This window comes from Amphiura filiformis, chromosome 4, assembly GCF_039555335.1.
Source record: "Amphiura filiformis chromosome 4, Afil_fr2py, whole genome shotgun sequence".
NCBI lineage: Eukaryota > Metazoa > Echinodermata > Ophiuroidea > Amphilepidida > Amphiuridae > Amphiura > Amphiura filiformis.
In genome coordinates, this window is record NC_092631.1 from 23,249,055 (window position 1) to 23,269,752 (window position 20,698).

Genomic DNA, 20,698 nt, shown 5'->3' on the forward strand with positions numbered 1-20,698 from the left:
TATGAAGAGGGGTGATTTCATTGACGGATTTCATGGAAATGGGCAAAGGATTTGACAGAAGAACAGTGTGGAAAGCTATAGACCGAGTTGATTTTGACGATCCTATATGTGTTACATTCACTTCGGTAAGAATTATGAAGCAAATACCTTCTCATCAGCCATTCGAGCCAGCCAGTGTTCAGGTGCTCGGTGGCAGGTTACCGAGGGTAATTCTTGACTGGAATGAAATTGCTTAAGTACCAGGCCAGAGAGGTTCTAGATGGTGACTGGTGTGCAATTGGTTAGTGCCAGAGAGGGTCTGGGCGGAGACTGGAGTATAATTGGACAGTGACAAGGAGGGTCTGGGTGGTGATTGGAGTGCAGTTAGTTAGTGCCAGGAGGGCCTGGGTGGTGACTGGAGTGTAATTGGTCAATGCCAAGGACGGTCTGTGTGGTTATTAGCAACTGGCTAGTGCCAATGAGGGTCTGAGTGGTGACTGGAGTGCAATTGGTTAGTGCCAGAGAGTGTCAGGGTGGTGACTGGAGTGTAATTAGTCAGTGCAAATGAGGGTCTGGGTGGTGAATGGAGTCAGGGGTGTTGCCAGCTTTCTTGGTCGGGGGGGGGCAAAAATAATTTCAGGGGCACAGCTGAAAAAAAAAAAATGCAGTTGCAACATGAAATTTTTGTTTTTAGAGAGACTGTACACAATATTTGTATTTTACACTATTTTGGCCCATGATCGGGGTGAATTTTGATGAGTTTGGTTAGAGGGGCCCTTTTTTCTTCCATTTTTTGTCAGGGGGCAGTCTGCCCTAATTGGTTAGTGCCTGGGATGTCACTGTATGTCATTACACAATGATACCATGACCAGTACAGTAGCCAGACATCACTCAGCAGAGCCGGACAAGGGTCTTCATTGATTACTTTGTTGTTCATAATGCTCTTCCTAAAGATTGGAAAACTCATCCTAAGCCTTGTGAAGAACGCTCTGACATCTTTTTAATAAAATTCCTATTCAAAATGCATCGCTAAAGATTTTAAAGAAATTAAAATCAGGTCGATGTATACAACCCCAACGTGTTACAAATTCTGGGCGAACAAATTCCCCAGATATCATTTTAACTGGAATTCTATTTGGAATAATGTCCCCAATGCACTAAAGAAGCTCGTCTGATTTCTCTTAATTGGAAGATTCTTCACAACATATACCCCACAAAAACAATGTTGTATAAAATGGGCAAAGAAAATTCTAATATGTGTGAAACCTGTAATGTTATTGATCATGTTGATCATTTCTTTTACTATTGTAAAAAAATCAATCCCATTTGGGATAAAGTCAAAACAGTGATATCTTTGAATATCCAACATAACATCTCTCTCAATGTTAAAAATGTCATGTTTGGTGAACATGGTTCACATAGCAAAGACAACCTGTTTGTCAACTATGTAATTGTAATTGCCAAGCTTTGTATTAGCAAATATAGATATGGTAACCACCCCAATCTTCTCTTTTTTTTTTTAATGAACTCAAAATTCGCAATATATCTAATTGTTCAACTTAATTTCTTATACTTGTATATTTTATATAGTGTAATGCAATAATCTGTGTGTTCTGAAAATGTGTGATTTAATTATTTAAATATGTATAATATGTGGTTTTCGTAATATGTATAATAAAGGCTTATGCCTGACAACTCGTCAAAAAAACCCAAAAAAACCAAAAAAAACTGGCTAGTGCCAATGAGGGTCTGAGTGGTGACTGGAGTGCAATTGGTTAGTGCCAGAGAGTGTCAGGGTGGTGACTGGAGTGTAATTAGTCAGTGCAAATGAGGGCCTGGGTGGTGAATGGAGTCAGGGGTGTTGCCAGCTTTCTTGGTCGGGGGGGGCAAAAATAATTTCAGGGCACAGCTGAAAAAAATGCAGTTGCAACATGAAATTTTTGTTTTTAGAGAGACTGTACACAATTTTTGTATTTTACACTATTTTGGCCCATGATCGGGGTGAATTCTGATGAGTTTGGTTAGAGGGGCCCTTTTTTCTTCCATTTTTTGTCAGGGGCAGTCTGCCCTAATTGGTTAGTGCCTGGGATGTCACTGTATGTCATTACACAATGATACCATGACCAGTACAGTAGCCAGACATCACTCAGCAGAGCCGGACATTCTACACTAATCAAGGATCATCAGCAGGCACCGACATAGACGACGAGTCAGAAAGGGGTCCAAATCAAGAGAGATTCCAAAATTCCAAAAAAATAGCAACAAAGCAGCCATTATCGCGCCTGGACAATGCAAGAATTCGTCGGTCGCAACACATAGTGGCGTAGAGTGATTTTCAAAATTTTCCGTTTCACATAGTGGCGTATAGGATTAGAGCTGCTATTATCCTATCATAGTAATTCCTTGTTAACTATTAAAGAATTAATTTAATAGTTTGAACCTTAAACTTTAATAACAAATGAAATCGGGCCACTGGTAGATAACAGTGGAGGAGTATCGTCTCCATTACTAGTAGCATATCCTTCAAAAACGTTTTGATCAGAAACGTATTTTGCCCTTCACGTACGCCACTATGTGTTGCGACCGACGAATTTGACTGATGGGGTTGTGCCCTCCTGATAAGTTGAACATTGGTAATACAAAGGTCCAATTAAAGCCATTTGATGGACGCTCTTTACGCTATTATATTACGATCTTAGTTCAAAAAATTATACATTTTGTAAAAGTCGTGCCTGATTCAGGGGAATCGGCCATTCCGCATTCATGACATTTTAACGGATGTTTTACCATTTCAACGGGGTCTAGTCCGTCAAGGACAAGAAGGATACTCGCCCGCGGGTCCAAACGAGCACCCAAACCGAGCACCGGTTCCTCGTCTATGCCTTCGGTGTTCTGGCTGCCGAGGCTATACCTTGACGGACTAATCATTTATCGGAGCCCTTAAGTCGCTATGTCAGTTGCTCATTTCTCGCTCAAAATGGCAAAAAATAATTTTCAACCATCCAGGGTTCAACTGGATTTCCTAAAGGTGTGACCCATACACATAGATCAGTGGTGCATTTTCCAGAGGCTTTCTCGCAGTTTGAAGAAGATGAAGATGGGAATCCAATACAATTTGTAAGTAGTTATAAATATTCTTTTCATACTCTAAGGAGTACGAGTATTCCCGGTTTACTTAAAAGTGCATAGAAATTACAGATAAAACTGATATCGTAGCACACGGAATAATCTTTGGGGTGGTATGTAACCCCTCCCCGGAAAGAAAAGGAATTATAACAAAGGGCAGTTTAATTTTGGAGGTGATTATGTAGGGTGTTAAACCTCATTCTTCAGCTCGTTGTCACCCAAAGACCTCATTTGTTTGGACACGTGATCTGTCTCCCTAGTACCCTTTGCTTTCCATTCGATCTGTCATCTAAAGGTAGCCTTACTGAAGGGTCCGTGGGTTATTTACCCACCACAATGGTATTTGTAATACAATCAGTAGTGCTCCCTTATGAATCGTGAGTCGTCTTTGACAAAGACTAGCCCAAAGGCCCTTATTTTTCAATTTAAGCAGCAGTATTCACTTATCACTGACTTTGTTACTTAGTTGTAAATAATAATCCTTTTTAAGCCATTTAGATCAGATATTCAATGTTCGAGCCTTCTATGTGCTGTTTTGGCTTTCATTCAATGACCCAAGTGATTTTCTCACCCAATGCCACACAATTTAGGTTCAAATTATAGTCCTTCTCTCTTTGATTGACTCTATAATTTGTTTACATTTTGCTCTCACCGCATGGCCCCCATACTGTTTGAACAGTAAGGGGCCATTCGGTGAGAGCAAAATGTCAGCCCTACACCTATTCATTTCATATTGAAGTACCCCCATACAAATATCTTTATATTCAGTCATGCAGGTATGCCTTGATCATGTCATTTGGGGGAGGCAGTGCACAGGTGGGAGCATTAACACCCATGATTAAAGGAGATACTACTATCATTGTGGGTCCGACTTACGATGCACAACTATTGGCAAATGTTATCCAGGATGAAAGGTGAGGACGTTGGAAAGTCGCCTCATCTTTGTAATGCTGTTACATTTTGTATTCTTCACAATTAGTAAGAAAATTATCATTATCATACTTTGTCTACATAATCGTGTACACAATTTAATGGTAACTCTTTTTCAAAGTATGTAGCACTTTAAAAAACATGCTACTTCTGACCAAATTTTACCGTATTTTGGGTTGTTGTAGTATCACCAACGAGCATGACGAGTAGCCCTAATCATGCTAATATTATTATTACCGTCTTAATCGCGGCGTCGGTGTGTCACATGGCATCACTGATCAACGGCATGCCGGGTCGATAAGTGTACGTAGACGCGTCTGCCGATAACTCAAGTCATGGGGGTGCTGTTGAAAAACCACCGTAGCCTAGCAATTAGTATATACTATATTTATATATTACTCTGCCAAATACGGTATATACGAATGTAGTGCATGGGAACAGAAATGTCTTTTAAGATGTGAAGCCCCATTATACAATGTTATAGCTTAAAATACAATGTTATAGTGTAAAAACTCTAACATTGTATAAAGGGGTTTCATATCATATCGTCGTGATTTCTGCATAATAACAAAGATCAGCTTACTATAAACCCGGTGGGTACTCAACACAAACGACCATACGGGTATGCTCCCCCGGAAAGACCCCCCTTTTTGGGTTTCGCAGCTCCGAAAGACCCCCTATATTTGACCAAAATAACGCTCCGAAAGACCCTTGATTTTGATAATTTCAGCTCTATAAAAGACCCCAAAATTGCTCATTCCTCATATTTCTTGTTTTTTCATGCGATTTTCAACCAAAAAGCCAAGAAAGACCCTTGATTAGGACTTTTCGCAGCTCCAAAAGACCCCATTTTACTTGTTCACAGCCCGGTTCGCAGCTCCGAAAGACCCCCTTTTACCGGTACGCCGTCAGCTCCCAAAGACCCACCACCTCAAATTCCGGGGGAGCATACCCACCAAAATTTTTGATGTGCCCCCCGGAACTATAAACCATCACTATATAACCCGTCAAGCGCCCTAAGCGATTCGCCGAGGCCGGACGACAGCGACAATGCCAAAAACGGGATTGCACCGCAAACAAATCGATAACCCCACCCTCTATAATCAGTATAATACGAAAGAACTCGTTTCTAATTATCTGGGATTCATCATTACGATTATTTTTTCTTTATCATGTTTATTATAAAGTTACTGGATCCATCATGCTTATTCATCATTTGAACGACATTTTGAATTTGCCAATCTTTGATGATTATGATTTTTCATCTTTTGAAACTGGTAAGTATTGAATCTTACTAATAACATGTTAATTGATAGGCATGTAACCATAGTAAATAGAATTGATTGGAGAAAGAGAGAGTCAGGCAGAGAATGTGATGGAGGGAAGGAGAGAGAGGAGAGAGAAGATCACCACATTATGCTTACTGCTGGTGGTATAGGTCTAATCACTATTGAGGGATGCAAAGGCAAAGCAAGTAGTGCGATATAGTAAAGGTAGCAACATAAGAATAGATGATTTTTTACAAGTCCTCCCTCGTAAGTGCCACCCCTGTGGCACCAGATTTCTATTTCCGCTCCTGCTAATCCTCACTGAGACAGGTTGAATGGTCACTCTTGGTTATTTTGTTGATAAATATTTCGGTACATTTCAATCACAGGTATGGCTGTTGGCAGCATCATTCCTCATTCGTTACAACAAAGAGCTACAAAGTTCACCAAACATTTATTGGTATGTTAATTCCCACAACTATTCGTACATGATGATAATTGATGTCCAAATGCGTATAAAGTACCATCGATACCCAAACTGGTTCATTAAGTCGTGTCAAGTTTTTCCAAGAACCCCCCCCCCCGGGGTCAAGTTTGCTATGTCAGCACGAAGTAAAAGGTATAAACCAGGTTGCAGGATAACTTACGTTTTGGAGGCATTCTGTAAACTATGGTCATTATGCCTTCAAATAATTACGAAACAGTACACTTTTTTTCCTGAATGGGGAAACGAGGTGAGGGGAGGGCAGGCATTATGTAAACACTAGGTATTATGTAAGCCCCTCCTGTGTCGCCGCCCGCAAGCTTCTTTCTGGCTAAAAAACACCAACGACCGCGGTTTCTTCATTGATAAAATATGCCATATATTAAGGTCCAGATTTGTAAGAACAAAATAAACATATTCTATTTTTTTTTAAATAACGTGAACCGATTTTTGGGGGGATAAAAATAACCCCTTTTGGAAATACCGCACCTGTGAATCCTATCCTGTCTATACGGTCCTGTCATCATATAACTTGTGCAATGAAACTTACAAAAGGGATTCTTGTTTTTGTCCAAGGAACAACATGAAAAGAATTTATTCATAACACTTGTTTTTTGTTTTTCCTTTTTGTTGTTCACTTGTTTAATATTTTTGTTCATGTACGTGTAGCTAGGGTACGGGGGTACAGAGGGATTTGGATTCCTGCAATCGCCCAAAGATCCACTTGAAATTCTACATAGCCCTGCGTACGCTCCTTTTGATGGTTCGGAGGCAAGTTGAACAAAACCATTTTGTTCATTATTACCGCAAAGGTTGGCCTAATGGCGCTATGGGCTCCCTTGACATAAGTGGAATTTTAAGCACAACCTAAAAGTGCCTCCCGTAAAATTCCCACCAGCAAGCAAGGGCATGGAACCTTAATTCTTGTTGGGATTTCAGAGAAGGGAGCTCTCTATTTGCACATGAAATTTGCCTCAAGGCACAGATGCTCAAGTGCACCATTAGGCGAATGTTTAAGGTATGTAAGTAAATATTAACGTTCTAGTCCAGTACATACGGCGGGTTAACCCAGGACTCTACAAAAAAGAACTTTTTGAGCTTCCATTTATGGTCCTATAGCACAAGATGTTTCCAAAATAGAACACAAAATTCTCGACATTCAAGGTCAAATTTCAAAGTTGCTCAAATACAAAGGTATTCTTTAGAAGAAATGTGACACGATCAAGGGAAATGAGTCGGATGTCGCTAATATTGATTTTGAGATATTGGCAAAGAAAGTGTTAAAATTCTTTTGTTTTGTTTTGTTTTCAGCGATTGATAAATTGACATAACTTTGCAAAGAAAAGTCGTATCAACATGAGGTTTTCTGTTTCTGAAAGCTCTAAATGTACTCTTTATTTATATATGTAAAACACATTTTCGACCAGGGTCGACATGTGACTCATTCCCCTTGATCATGTCACAAATAGCGTTTAACCTACCTGCGACATACCGTTCACGAGTTAGAGTCAAAACGTTGGGGTGTGGTCAATAATGGCCACGCATGGGTCAAAAATTAAAAAATTGGCTCCGACAATATGTTGTGGGATTAAATCACGCTGAGTTTTGGAATTAAATCTAATACTGGAACTTACTTTTGGCAACTATTGCGACGTTGCGTCTGGAACCACCCGACTTCATCAGGCAACTGACCCGTTGGACTGGTCAGTTGCCTGATGAAGTCTGGTGGTTCCAGACGCAACGTCGCAATAGTTGCAAAAAAGTATGTTCCCGTATTAGAGTTAATTCCAAAACTCTGTTTGAAACTACTGGATGACTAAGAACATTCACTCATTTATTAAATCACGTTCCTCGCAGCTCATTTCTTGATGGTCTAATGGTAAAACATTTAAATATTTTCGGTAAAAAATACATTTCAAATTTTGTTGATTGTTTTAATACAAGAGACCTATATGATTATAACCATACCATAAACAGGTGAAGATTATTGGCGATGATGGACAGATCCTACCAATCAATGAGATTGGAGAAATCTGCGTTAGAGGTCCTTGTTTATTTTTATATTACTGGGGAGAAGAAGAGAAGACAAAAGCAGCAAAGAAACCGAATGGATGGTACCACACAGGGTAAGATGAATAACACAGGGTTTTATATGGCCGTCAACGGGACAAGTTTCGGTTCGAGTCACGACGTCAGTTATGTGTTATATTTTTTCACTCATTATCTCATTATCAGATTTTTGTAATCGACGCTTGAATATTTTCTTGCTTACAATACAAATTGCAAGTGTTAAAAAGGAAAACATAGCAGGATCTGAAATCGCCTGCATGAACTCACTGTCACATAATAATAATAATATCAATGATTGTGTGTAACAAATGAGTCATGTAGATGATAAACCACAGCGAATTTTATGGTGCTTAAAAGTTGTATTTTGTAAAAAGTATTTCAAGCTCAAACTGTGTCAAAATTCATAATTCATAATTAAGGGGTCCCCTTAATTCCACAGCAAGTTCATAAAAGTTGCTTTTGATGTATTTTATTTCCATTCTCTAATGTATCCACTAAAGATAATTCCAATTCTGTTCATGTTTATTCATTTTCATTTTTAGGGACCTGGGAACGTTAGATGAAAATGGGTACCTTCGGGTTGTCGGAAGAAAAGCGGTAATGAAGGACACATTATGTTTCATCAAATATTGTTCCATACAACATTGTACAATAGAGTGTGATCGGAATGCTCTGAAAAGCCAATTAAACTTAAATGGGTATATGACTCTTAAGGGGTTGTTTTGAATGACAGGTGAGTCAGGGGTCAAAAACAAAATTGATACCTTTTTGACCTCAGCACATGTGTATGTATGATGTGCCATACAAAAATTAACAAAACAATACCTTAAAGTATCATTTTGTAATGTTTTTTGCGATAAACAGTATCTTTTACCATGTTTACAAGCTACAACTATTTGTACCGTGGGCGTGTTTGTTGCCAGGTCATTAACAGACGGTCAGACCTTGAATAATAAATTTTGTGGCTTTACATAATGCGTTGCTTAAAGCAACTATAGTAGCCTTGGCCCAAGGCTTTGGTTCTATAAGTCACATGTGGGAAAGCATACAATATAGGCCTATTCAATAATTGCTTTATATGCCCCCCCCTTGTGTTGTCTCATATCCCTGGTCAAATCCAGCTTGCAAAAAATATAAATGTGCTGATATTAACTCATGGTGGTTTCTTTAATGTTTACATGTAAATGGCTAGCATTGCACCTGGCACCATTTTCCATACTGTTAGATTACATACATGTAGGACCAAAATTGTGTACTCACAAGAAACTGAACAAATCATAGATCCAAACTCAATATCCTACAATTGGTCTTAGATTACATGCATGTAGAGTGTGGCACCAAAATAGTATCCTCGTAAATTATACCTGTTATGTCCTGTTTGGAAGATTTTGAAGTTAATAATTTTGGTATATAGACCTACATGAATTTAATTTTGAATTTTTGATGATTCATTAATACTACTTCATAAAGTACCATGTTAACTGTAAAGTAGGGCCTATGTTAAATACAAATTTATCTATGATATCTTGATAATGATAATGATAATATGTCGCACACCTCTTATAACTTAGTAATTTAGGCTTAGGCATATACAGCCTACATCATGAATTTTCTCTGCAAATTAATTTTACTGTTCTATCCATGTCAAAAGACTTGGTCAAGTCTAAAGCAACAGAGGGTATACAATATAATGTCACTCATGTCAACCTCATCATCAATATAAAATATTGACATCGTATAAGGTACCACGGGCAATTCGAATGATAATACAGATAAAAACAGGTGATGGGTATGAATGGTAGTTAGTGGTTTTGGAATCGAACTACACACCTGTGCCTCTATCACCTTAAAGCTGTCCCATGTCTCATCCCTGAATAAACCAACCGAGCTTAACCGTAAAGGTATAACAATTGATATTGTTAAGCTTTATAGAAATCAGTTCCAATGTTTAAATTGGACACACCTCAGTGATCCGAATACATTAATGTCCATATTTGTGGAATTAGAGTCACGCGGTAGCCGTGACCAGCAAGTTTTTAAAAAAAAAGACTGATAAAGAAGACTAATAACAGATGCTCCCGCGAGACTATATTTACACCTAACATTAAAACACTTGACTTCTATTGTTCGATGTTATTTTTCGCTGGGTACAAAATGTATCTAAAACCATGCTAAATGTTATTTACAGACCCATGTGTAATATCTTGACAACTCATTAATTCCAAAAGGGCCACCAATCCTACAGTCAATCATTGTTCGTAATAAACAAATATTTTTGCTTCCATTTCACGCGGTATTTCATAGCTAAAATTAGTTGCAAATGATACTGATCCAGAATGTTTAGACACTGCTACAGGTCTACCTGGTTATCACCTTCACACTACTTTTTCTGATTCACTTCCAAATATACCCTAGCAGTTTCTGAGATACCCTACATACAAATTCTGAGCCCCATTCGCCAAAAAATCAAGTTTTCACAATTCTTTTGTTCTTATCGGACGACGCATCCATTTATATAATAAATGCTGTATTTCGACACAGTAATATACAGCAGAGGCCCGTGGCCTAATGGTTAGGGCGCTTGACTCCAGATACGCTATACCGAGTTCGAAACCCGGTGACCAACTGATTTTTTTTCAAATGTTTTATTAAACAATTTATTGTCATCGATCAAGGATAACATAATTTTAAACATCCAGTGCTATTGTGATATTTTTTTTTATTAAAGCAAATTAAAAACACAGCATATAGTGTGATATAACACCATCAAGGATCAAAAGAAATCTGAATAACACAAGAAACTAGATCAGGTATTATAGGGTATGCAATACGACGTTACTCATTGTTATTCTCATTTAAATATATTTTGTCCTACAAATTCGCATGATAATAGGACAATAAAACATGATTGTGATATGTATGAATGGTTGTTGAATCGATTTAGAGACCCGACTCTCTGTCATCTTCAGCTATAGTAGAACATGACAATTGTCATACCGTCCCGGTAGGTTGATTACAATACAAACACTCTGTAGGTGTGGAAAATTGTTCCGCTAGTATGGAAGGCCAGCAGGAAAAAATATATCCAAATAACGTTTATAGTACGGAAGCGTCTATGTGACACAATTTGACAAGATAATTATCTTGCCATATCGACTTATTATCAGCATTATGTCAACATGACGATATAAAATATCTCGCCAAGACATCTGAACAAACTTGTCAACATGGCAAGATAAATTATCATGCTAAGTCGACATACCAAAAATGGACGTTGTCTTCGCGAAATAAATTATTATGCCAAGTCAATTTAGCAACAAATTAATGTCTACATAGCAAAATATTTTGTCACGTCCAGTTGACTTGACAAACAATATAATCAACATGGTAAGATAAATTATCATACCAAGGAATAGTAATTTTTGACACCGTATAATTTAAATTATTGAAAAGCATCCTCGGGATGTAGAGGAGGGGGCGGCCCGAAATTTAAGGGAAATTAAATCTCAAAAGACCACCGACAACCGCCGCTCAATAGGGATATCCAACTAGATTGCGCCGCAGGGCTACAAAGAACCATATACCGCGAAATTTGGATATCCAGCTAGATTGCCCCGCAGGACTCAGGAACCACAAATCTTGAAATATGGATATCCTACAAATTAAAACCACAAACCGCGAAAAACCGCCAACAACTGCCGCTCAATAGAAAAATTCAACTATATTGCCCCGCAGGGCTACAAAGAACCACACACCCCGAAATATGGATGTCCAACAAGTTTTAACTATAAATTAGCCCTCAATAGAGAGCAAGGCTTGAAGGATTAGGGAAATTATAACCACGAACCGCGAAAGTTGCCTTAACAAACAATATAAGTCAACATGGTAAGATAAATTATTATACCAAGTTGTATTAATTTTTGACACCGTATAATTTAAATTATTGAAAAGCATCCTCGGGATGTAAAGGAGGGGGCGGCCCGAAATTTAAGGGAAAGTAAATCTCAAAAGACCGCCGACAACCGCCGCTCAATAGGGATATCCAACTAGATTGCGCCGCAGGGCTACAAAGAACCATATACCGCGAAATTTGGAAATCCAGCTAGATTGCCCCGCAGGACTCAGGAACCACAAATCTTGAAATATGGATATCCTACAAATTAAAACTACAAACCGCGAAAAACCGCCAACAATTGCCGCTCAATAGAAATATCCAACTAGATTGCCCCGCAGGGCTATAAAGAACCACACACCGCGAAATATGGATGTCCAACAAGTTTTAACTATAAATTAGCCCTCGATAGAGGGCAAGGCTTGAAGGATAAGGAAAATTATAACCACAAACCGCGAAAGACCTCCAACAACCGCCGCTCAATAGAGATATCCAACTAGATTGCCTGCAGGGCTACAAAGAACCACAAACGGCGAAATTTGGATATTCAACTATATTGCCCCGCAGTGCTACAAAGAACCACACACCGCGAAATATGGATATCCAACAAGCTTAAACGATAAATTAGCCCCGATAGAGGACAGGGCTTGAAGAATAAAGGAATACCACGAACCGCGAAAGACCGCCAACAACCGCCGCTCAATAGAGATATCCAACAAGATTGCCTGCAGGGCTACAAAGAACCACAAACGGCGAAATTTGGATATCCAGCTAGATTGCCCCAGGGCTACAAAGAACCACGTACATTTTAATTATAGGTCTAGCTACACTCGTATTTTTTATTGTCATAAATTAAGGATAATATTATTCAAACTTCCATTTTTCGCTATATTCGTCTTATGGAGTACTTCGTAACCGGATGACTTTTCAAGCTTGGAGCTACTCGGCTTCATTCATAAAAAGAAAGGAAATCTACCAAAAAACGTTGACAACGTAAAGAAAGCAGCAAGTTTAAAAAGCCCCACCTCGGCTCACTTTTTGAAACTTGGTCCCATTTTGAACATCAACAGCAAAATCGGCGTTTTTATTTTATTTTATAAAAACAAAATACAGCGTTTCCAACAAGTTATAACGTTTTAATAATAGCATGACTGGCATTATATGCCTACTTGTTATTCATTTAATTCGATCATTAATCATGAAATTAATACTATAAAACAAAACATATATAGGATGTTGGCTTACATTAATATCGCATCGGCACATGAAAGACACATAACACATCTGGAAATGTTTGAAGTTGATAATATAATATTATGATCAAGTTTAAATCAGTCCCAGGAAATCAGTACGTTTTACAAATGGGACCAAGTTTCAAAAAGTGAGCCGAGGTGGGGCTTTTTAAACTTGCTGCTTTCTTTACGTTGTCAACGTTTTTTTGGTAGATATAGTATTGGCGAGTTGTGATTTACTTTGCAGAGTTTATAAACTACGTTTTAAAATACTGCAGCATTCTCTGTGTGGTAGCATGTAGGCCTATAGTGTGGCGTAACATGTGATGGTGTGTAGGGCGGTTGCTTGTTTTAGGGTGCGCTTATCTTTTAATATGGCCATTTGTGGCATATTAAAACTTGATCCGTTGTCCTATACAAAAACAATTTGGTTTTGAAATATTGTACACATTTCACGTTAAAACGTCATCAATTATGCCTGCCGAAAAATGTACATTTTCCTAATTTTTGCTCTTGCCTTGTGGTATTATTTTCTTAGGGTGATTGAGGTAAAATGTTTGACTGAATGAAACATTTATGTAATATGAAGGTATATGCTGAAATGCATCTTTTTATTGTTTTTTCTTTCTTTCTTTTTGTTCACAATTAATGATAAGACACAAATATATCCTAAACCTAACCCCAACCATAACCCTAAACGTCGCCTTAACCTGTAACCTAAGTTTTAATCCTAAACCTAAACCTAGCCCCAAACCTTATCTAACCCCTGACTCTCTGAATCCCAATTCTGACTTCCAACTCCTCACCTATGCACACATTCCACCTTGCAACCCTTAATACTCACACACGCACATCCCACACACCCACCCCAGCACCCACATCAATAAATCCACACTCCGTCGACTTAAAACACACACCTACCCCGGTCTACCCCCAAATAGGCCTACCCCATTCGGGTCTAACTCTAATTCTACTAATAACTCGACACTAAATTCTACTAATAACTCTCACTAAATTACTCTAGAAATAATTATACATGTTGGAATATAAAAAATTGGTTGTCGTTTTTTCCGATGTATGCCCCGCCTACTTTATCGAATGGTTTATAGTCCAATAGAGGCTGAAAGCGATATTTATGAAAAATGCTAGCTCCAGATCACAATAAGGCTATTGAACAGTGTATAGAATAAGCCGGTCCCTGTAAATTTTAGTCGTTAGCCGAAGCGATCAATGTTTAGAAGGCTTTTAGAACATATTTTGGCAGTAGAAAAATGATCTGGGCAGTATCGCGGCCAGAGACTAAGTTCGGTTTTATACATTAAGCGTATATTGACAACCTACATTGAGACCCCTTGAAATGAGGATAAATATATCGACACTGAATCCAGAGCTGCTCAGAGTGACACATGTTTTTAGTTATGAAGTATTGCAATGGACTGTTACCAGGAAAATGTGGATTTATACTAATTCATTATTCAAGACACCAATCGGAAGAAACATAGTAACCACTGTGCAACGCTTGTGTTTGGCCTTCTTATGTGTGAAATTTCGAGGCAAGGCGGTGAGTAAAAAAAAAAAATCAATGAATTTATGCTAAAAAATTCCATAACATCAATTCTGTAGATATGACATATAAAGGCAAAACTCAGCACTAAAGTGGACGTTTTGAATAGGATGCATTTACTAAATACACACAAATTTGGGTTTCTTCGCTAACGGAATGGGTGTAGAAGTCTTTTTCGTTACAAAAGTGGGACATTTTTTAAATTTTGATGGACAAAATTGCAATAAGAAATAGGCGTTTCCAAGGTTGCAAAATTACGATGAATTGTGTGCACAAACGATACCAATTAAGACACATGCCTTACCCTCAAGTTGAAAGTAAGTACCGTAATTATTTATATAGAGTGTGCAACATATTAAGGCGAACTTCTGGCGAAATCGATGCAAAGTCAATTCATGAAATCTTCGTTGCCACTAGAAAGTGCGTGAGCAATAATGTAACATCAAATATACACGCCTGTTTACATAATTTCCTAAGACCTTACACAAGTGATCAGGCTCAAATATAAAACTAGAGAGTTTGGTCATTGATATGTACCATCAATTTTGAACCTATGATCAATATTGCTAGGCAAAAATTCACATCAAACATGGCAAATTTCTCTCATTTCGGAGATATTTGAAACAATACAGCTCGACCCCTTAAGGGCTGGGGTATGAACGTTTGGACAGTATTTATTGTGGGATATTAGAGCACATCAAACATATCAAATTGCATTCTGAATACGAAGAATGTCCTTCTGATATCAAATAATTTTGATATTTTGAAATTCGCAATGTAATACACATTTTATGGCAAATGATTAAAAATTGATATTTTTGATATTTAACAGTACTCGAAGTAAACTTTATAACTCTGATGATTTATACTTAAAGTGTATGTAGATGGGATGAAAAGCCGACGATCAATTGAAAATTTTGACCTTTCGTATTGAAGATATGGATTTTTTTCAATATGAAAGGTCAAAATTTTCAGTTGATCGTCGGCTTTTCCTCCCAGCTACATACACTTTAAGAATATATCATGAGATTTATAAAATTTACTTCGAGGACTGTTATATATCAAAATGTGAAAAATATCAAATTTTAATAATTTGTCATAAAATTTGTATTATATCGTGAATTTCAAAAATTATATCAGAAAGACATTCTTCGTATTCAGAATGTAATTCGATATGTCTGACGTGCTCTCATGTCCCACAAAAATACTGCCGAAACACTCAAAACGCTCATTCCAGATCCCTTAATAACCTGAACATCTACGCTAAATGAATTAAAGGTGTCACGTGATCTTTTGTCGTAATGTCGCATTTTGACTTATGACGGACGTGACGGACATCAATAGATTTTAAAAACCATGCTAATAGTTACAGCTTTATTTTTTCTAGTCTGAATTGCGCTTGTAACATATAATATGTAATTTGAATGTTGTCTTTATCATATCAATACAAGAAACAGCTAAAATGTACTTCTAGTGGTTCTTAAAGGGTACATAAACTTTACGTTAGGGACGGTCAAAATGTGACTCCATTTTGAAATTAGTGAATTTGTCAAATTTGTCTCTTAGCCTCTTACTGTATTATTTGAACTAAGACCATGTTGATTTGATTGTTTTTAGTGTTTTAAATACCTTCATTTAATTTGGTTAAAAAGCATGTCCGTCCCTCACACTTTTTGTAATTAAAGCTGGGTAACTCCGGACTGAAATATTTTTATTTTTTGTAACTTTATATCAGGATACTTGGTCATCATGGGCATCAATGTCAATAGATAGGGCATGTGTCAGTCTTTGAAATTTTTTTACGATCAATTTTGTGAGGGACGGACATTATTTTACAGTGTCAACTTCAACGACCAACCTTCCTTAATAGGAACACATTTTTATTCATCTAAATTGTATTATTAATAGTAAATGTATTGTTTCTAATTTGCAAAACAAAATAAGCTACAGGAACTCTTCTTGTTATTTAAAGCTTTATTTTCAAATTTGTACTGTGTTGTCCGTCCCTCACATTATGATTTTGTTGACCTTAATTTACGGACCCCTTTTACGCAGAGCGTACGGCAACATTTTCTTTTGGATTAGTACAATATGATGTTTTGAGATAATTATCATGCACCGTATGCACAAATTTATAACAATGTTAATTTTTGGCCAAATGTTACACAATTTCGCTATTCACAATTCTCGCTAATTGATGTATCATGGGAAAGGTCGACATCAAGTCCGCGATACGTATATTACGTGATGTATCATGGGAAAACGTGACAATATTTTTAGTTTGTCAATATAACGGTAATACACGCAAATCGATAGAGAAAAAATTAATTGTGCACATTTCAAATCACATTATTAAGTATTATTGAGTATCGATTCGCGTGTAACACCTTTGTTTTGACAAACTAAAAAAATATTGTCACGTGTTCCTATGTAATAGCATGGTAATATTCGTATTGCGCGGACTTGGGTGTCGACCTTTTCCCATGATACATCACGATTACATCGCAAACCGCTGGCGGCGCCCTTATTGTGAATAGCGAGAATTTCCGATGACACTCAAAAATCATTTCAGACGTAACCTGCGTTCATCCGATGACATGATACTAAGCTATATACCCCTGTAATACATCGTTGCATAGGATTTTGCGGTAGCAGGAGCAACTTTGTAGGCTTTGGAACAACCTCCCGCTTTTTATCAGAGGCCCGTTCTTTTGCCATCTTCACAAATAAATTGTTCAGTAAAATATAACGTTTCTATATGATTGCTAATTTTTATTTTGTGTTTTGTTTTTTCCTGCCCTAGGATAGTAGTTTGTATTGCGCCTTGATTCTTTTTGAAAAAGAAAACGCATTAGAAATGCCTATGATAATTATGTATAAGGGTGTGACGGGGGCCCGGAGGGGGTTCTACCTGGTTGATGAAGGTATACGGGGATGTGCCACGGTTTTGGGGTACCTTTTCAGCAATTTTGGTATATCGAAGGGTGGGTTTTCAGTGGAGACCAATGGGTCAATGAATTGGGCGCATTTGGGCAAAAAGGCCCCTAAAAGGGCCCAATTAGGGCACATTTAGGTGTTTTTTGGGTGTTTTTTGTGAAAAATTGAACCGAAAGTCTGCGTGGCACATCCCCGTATTTTTTTTCGAAGACCCCCGCCGGGGACGGGTGTATGTTGGAGTGTGTATAGGTCGTTGAATCTTTTCTTTATTCAGGAACGCATCATCAAAGAAGGGATCAACATAGCGCCTGGTAACTTAGAGAAAGTCTTGGACGAACATCCTGCAGTCAGTAATGTCATGGTAAGAGGTTGCATTATGACTGATAAACATCACATAACTATTAACTGCCCTTTGTATATTGCACTGACGGTAGAGGGCGACGTTATCGTTTTATTTCTCGACGTATCGCGTCAGGCACGCTACAGGTTATAATAGGGGCGGTTTAGTCTGGTGTTCGTCCCTATTCGTAAATCATGACAATTCTCGCGTTTCACAATATGATGCGCCTCCAGCGGTCGCTGGGTCGAGGCCAAAATACGCAGTGTATCATGGGAAAAGGTCGACATCCAAAGCCCGCGTAATACGAATACAATACAGGAACATGCACCATTGTGGGTTTAAATATCATTATAATGATGTTACATGCGAATGCACACTGAAACAACAATTTACAATCATAGTAGATCCATTTTCTATCTATTGATCACAGGGAATCCTTCGTGGAGCTGTTTTCAACATATTTATTATCACAATCGTGTGAAAATTCAATAGAACGGCGATGTTGACTCTGGAGTAAAAAAATTGACTGCCAAGAGTAACCGCTGGCGGCGCATCGTATTGTGAAACGCGAGAATTAAGACGGGGGCAACCATCACTCAGAAGACCCGTTACTCAGAAGGCCCATTATTCAGAAAATCCGTCAAATTCTGGATAGCGGGCTTGTTTTCATTTAAAATGACACGCTAACCAGAAGACCACCCGCTAATCAGAAAGCCAGCTGCTCAGAAAAACATCTGAGTAGCTGGACTTTTACGAATAAAATTCAACAAAAAGCCCACTATTCAGAAAGTCCGTTATTTAGAAGTCCCGCTAGTCTAATTCTGATTAGCGGGCCTTCTGAATAAGAGGTCTTCTGGGTGACGGGCTGCACCTGATTAAGCCTAATGTTAGACAAATGAAGTCCCGCTAGTCTAATTCTGATTAGCGGGCCTTCTGAATAAGAGGTCTTCTGGGTGACGGGCTGCACCTGATTAAGACTAATGTTAGACAAATGAAGTCCCGCTAGTCTAATTCTGATTAGCGGGCCTTCTGAATAAGAGGTCTTCTGGGTGACGGGCTGCACCTGATTAAGCCTAATGTTAGACAAATGAAGTCCCGCTAGTCTAATTCTGATTAGACCTTCTATAGTAACGTAATAATTTAGTAACCCTGTCTAAAAGTAATTCAAAATAACCATTTTTTTCTTGTTGGATATGAACTCACACAATTCCCTCCTCATCCTGAATTTCAATCCCTTTTATAACATCCCCCCCCCAAAAAAAACCATGCATGTTTTGTCCAAAATTTCCGCAGCTTCTCTACAGTTGACATTATGATGAACTTTACTTAATTAGGTTGTAGGAGTTCCTGATGGACGGACTTCTGAAGAAGTGTGCGCCTGTGTCAGGTAAAAAAGATGTTTAAAAATGGCTTTATCGTGTTTGAACCAATGAAAAATCCATAATTACCCTTTTGTTTTTACCCTGTCGTGTTTTTTTTAATGGAACATTTCTAATCAACTTTATACTCAAGAGTATAGATATCAATATTAATTGTTCATGGTATGTCAATAGTATTGTTTCTTTTGTTTTTCTTGTTTCTTCTTGTTTAATTTTTTTTCAAAGACTACATCATTCTTTCAAAGTTACCTCATATGAGTTGAAGGAATTTTGCAGAGGCAAGGTGGGTCAGAGTAAGAAAAAGTATAATGAAACAAAATATAAACACAAAAACTAAACTATGTGCGCATGCTTTGAATCCCCTGATTTTAGAAAACAGCATAATGTTTAAAATGATAATATTTTTATAATCTTCTTGTTTTTAGGTATCCGATTTTCTTGTTCCAAAGTACATTCTCTTTGTGGAGGATGCATTTCCAACAACGCAGACGGGTAAAGTACGTAAATTATTAGACTCTTTATAAAGTAAGTAAATTATTAGACTCTTTATACTTAACGTATATTGATCGACTGTCTTTGCTAAACGAAGACACACTTAAAGCCTTAATGTACGATCTTTTTAGATTTTCCTTTTTTTCTTCCAAAATGATAATATGCAATCATTATGAAAGTTTCCAGTATATTTGGACGCGAAAAACATTGGGACTTTGCAAAGAAACAACATCATAAACTTCACGCATTATTTGGATCAGGACGGCGAGTGCGGCCTCAGAGTTAGTCTCCTACGCAGCCAGTTTGGGCACGCTCCCTCCACATGTGGAGGGAGCGTAACCAAAATGCTTTCGTAGGAGACTAGGGTTTGCGAGTCGTTCCGACATATTATCATAATCTAAAAGTTATGATAATATGTCGGACCAACAGAAAATCAACCAGTTTTACTACAAATAGGGTGAATTTGACAGTTTGCTCATAGATGTAAGTTAGAATATGTGTAAGTATTACAAATATGCGAAAAAATCGGTTTGAAAAAATAAAGGTATATTCTGAAAAAATATACATTAAGGCTTTATTGTTTAATTCTAAAATTGGTTGGGGTAAAGAAATTGAACTTGTTTGCATTATCATCAATCACAGCCGACAGTAATAAAATAGTATATGTTTATATAGAACCTCAACTGGAACACAATATAGTTTGAGTAAAATGGTTATTTTCTATTTATACGTTTTTTCCAGTTTGACAGAACGAAGATTGCTGAACAAGCTAAAACAATACTTGGATTGTAGGCCTCTCTGTGAATATAATTAATCTAAAAGTGGATAGGGCGATCAATTGAAAAATTGTCAAGAGAAATGTATAACACTAGATATAAGTTAATAATTATAAAACTGATTGAGGAGGCATTGTTTATTATTAGATTGAAATACATTTGGGCAAGAAGTATTTCACAGTCAGCGTGTTTATAGTGGGAGCACATTCGCGGTACATTGCGGTATAAT

At 37.7% G+C, this 20,698-nt stretch overlaps 1 protein-coding gene across 1 annotated transcript; it reads left to right on the plus strand.

Moving 5' to 3' along the window:
- Positions 1-38: 38 nt before the first annotated feature.
- Positions 39-19,725, plus strand: LOC140150067 (medium-chain acyl-CoA ligase ACSF2, mitochondrial-like). Its single transcript, XM_072172071.1, has 10 exons — positions 39-206; positions 2,986-3,096; positions 3,874-4,019; positions 5,352-5,509; positions 5,693-5,763; positions 6,457-6,558; positions 7,765-7,913; positions 8,400-8,454; positions 17,757-17,843; positions 19,627-19,725. The coding sequence occupies exons 1-10, from the start codon at positions 39-41 to the stop codon at positions 19,723-19,725; spliced, it is 1,146 nt and encodes a 381-aa protein (XP_072028172.1).
- The last annotated feature ends 973 nt before the right edge of the window (positions 19,726-20,698 follow it).

Excerpts from the sequence above, each read along its gene's own strand:
- LOC140150067 (XM_072172071.1), top strand. The coding sequence starts at position 39 with ATGGGCAAAGGATTTGACAGAAGAACAGTGTGGAAAGCTATAGACCGA. Across the intron at positions 207-2,985 it reads TCGGTGGCAGGTTACCGAGG|GGTTCAACTGGATTTCCTAA; the intron begins GTAATTCTTGAC and ends TCAACCATCCAG. Across the intron at positions 7,914-8,399 it reads AATGGATGGTACCACACAGG|GGACCTGGGAACGTTAGATG; the intron begins GTAAGATGAATA and ends TTTCATTTTTAG.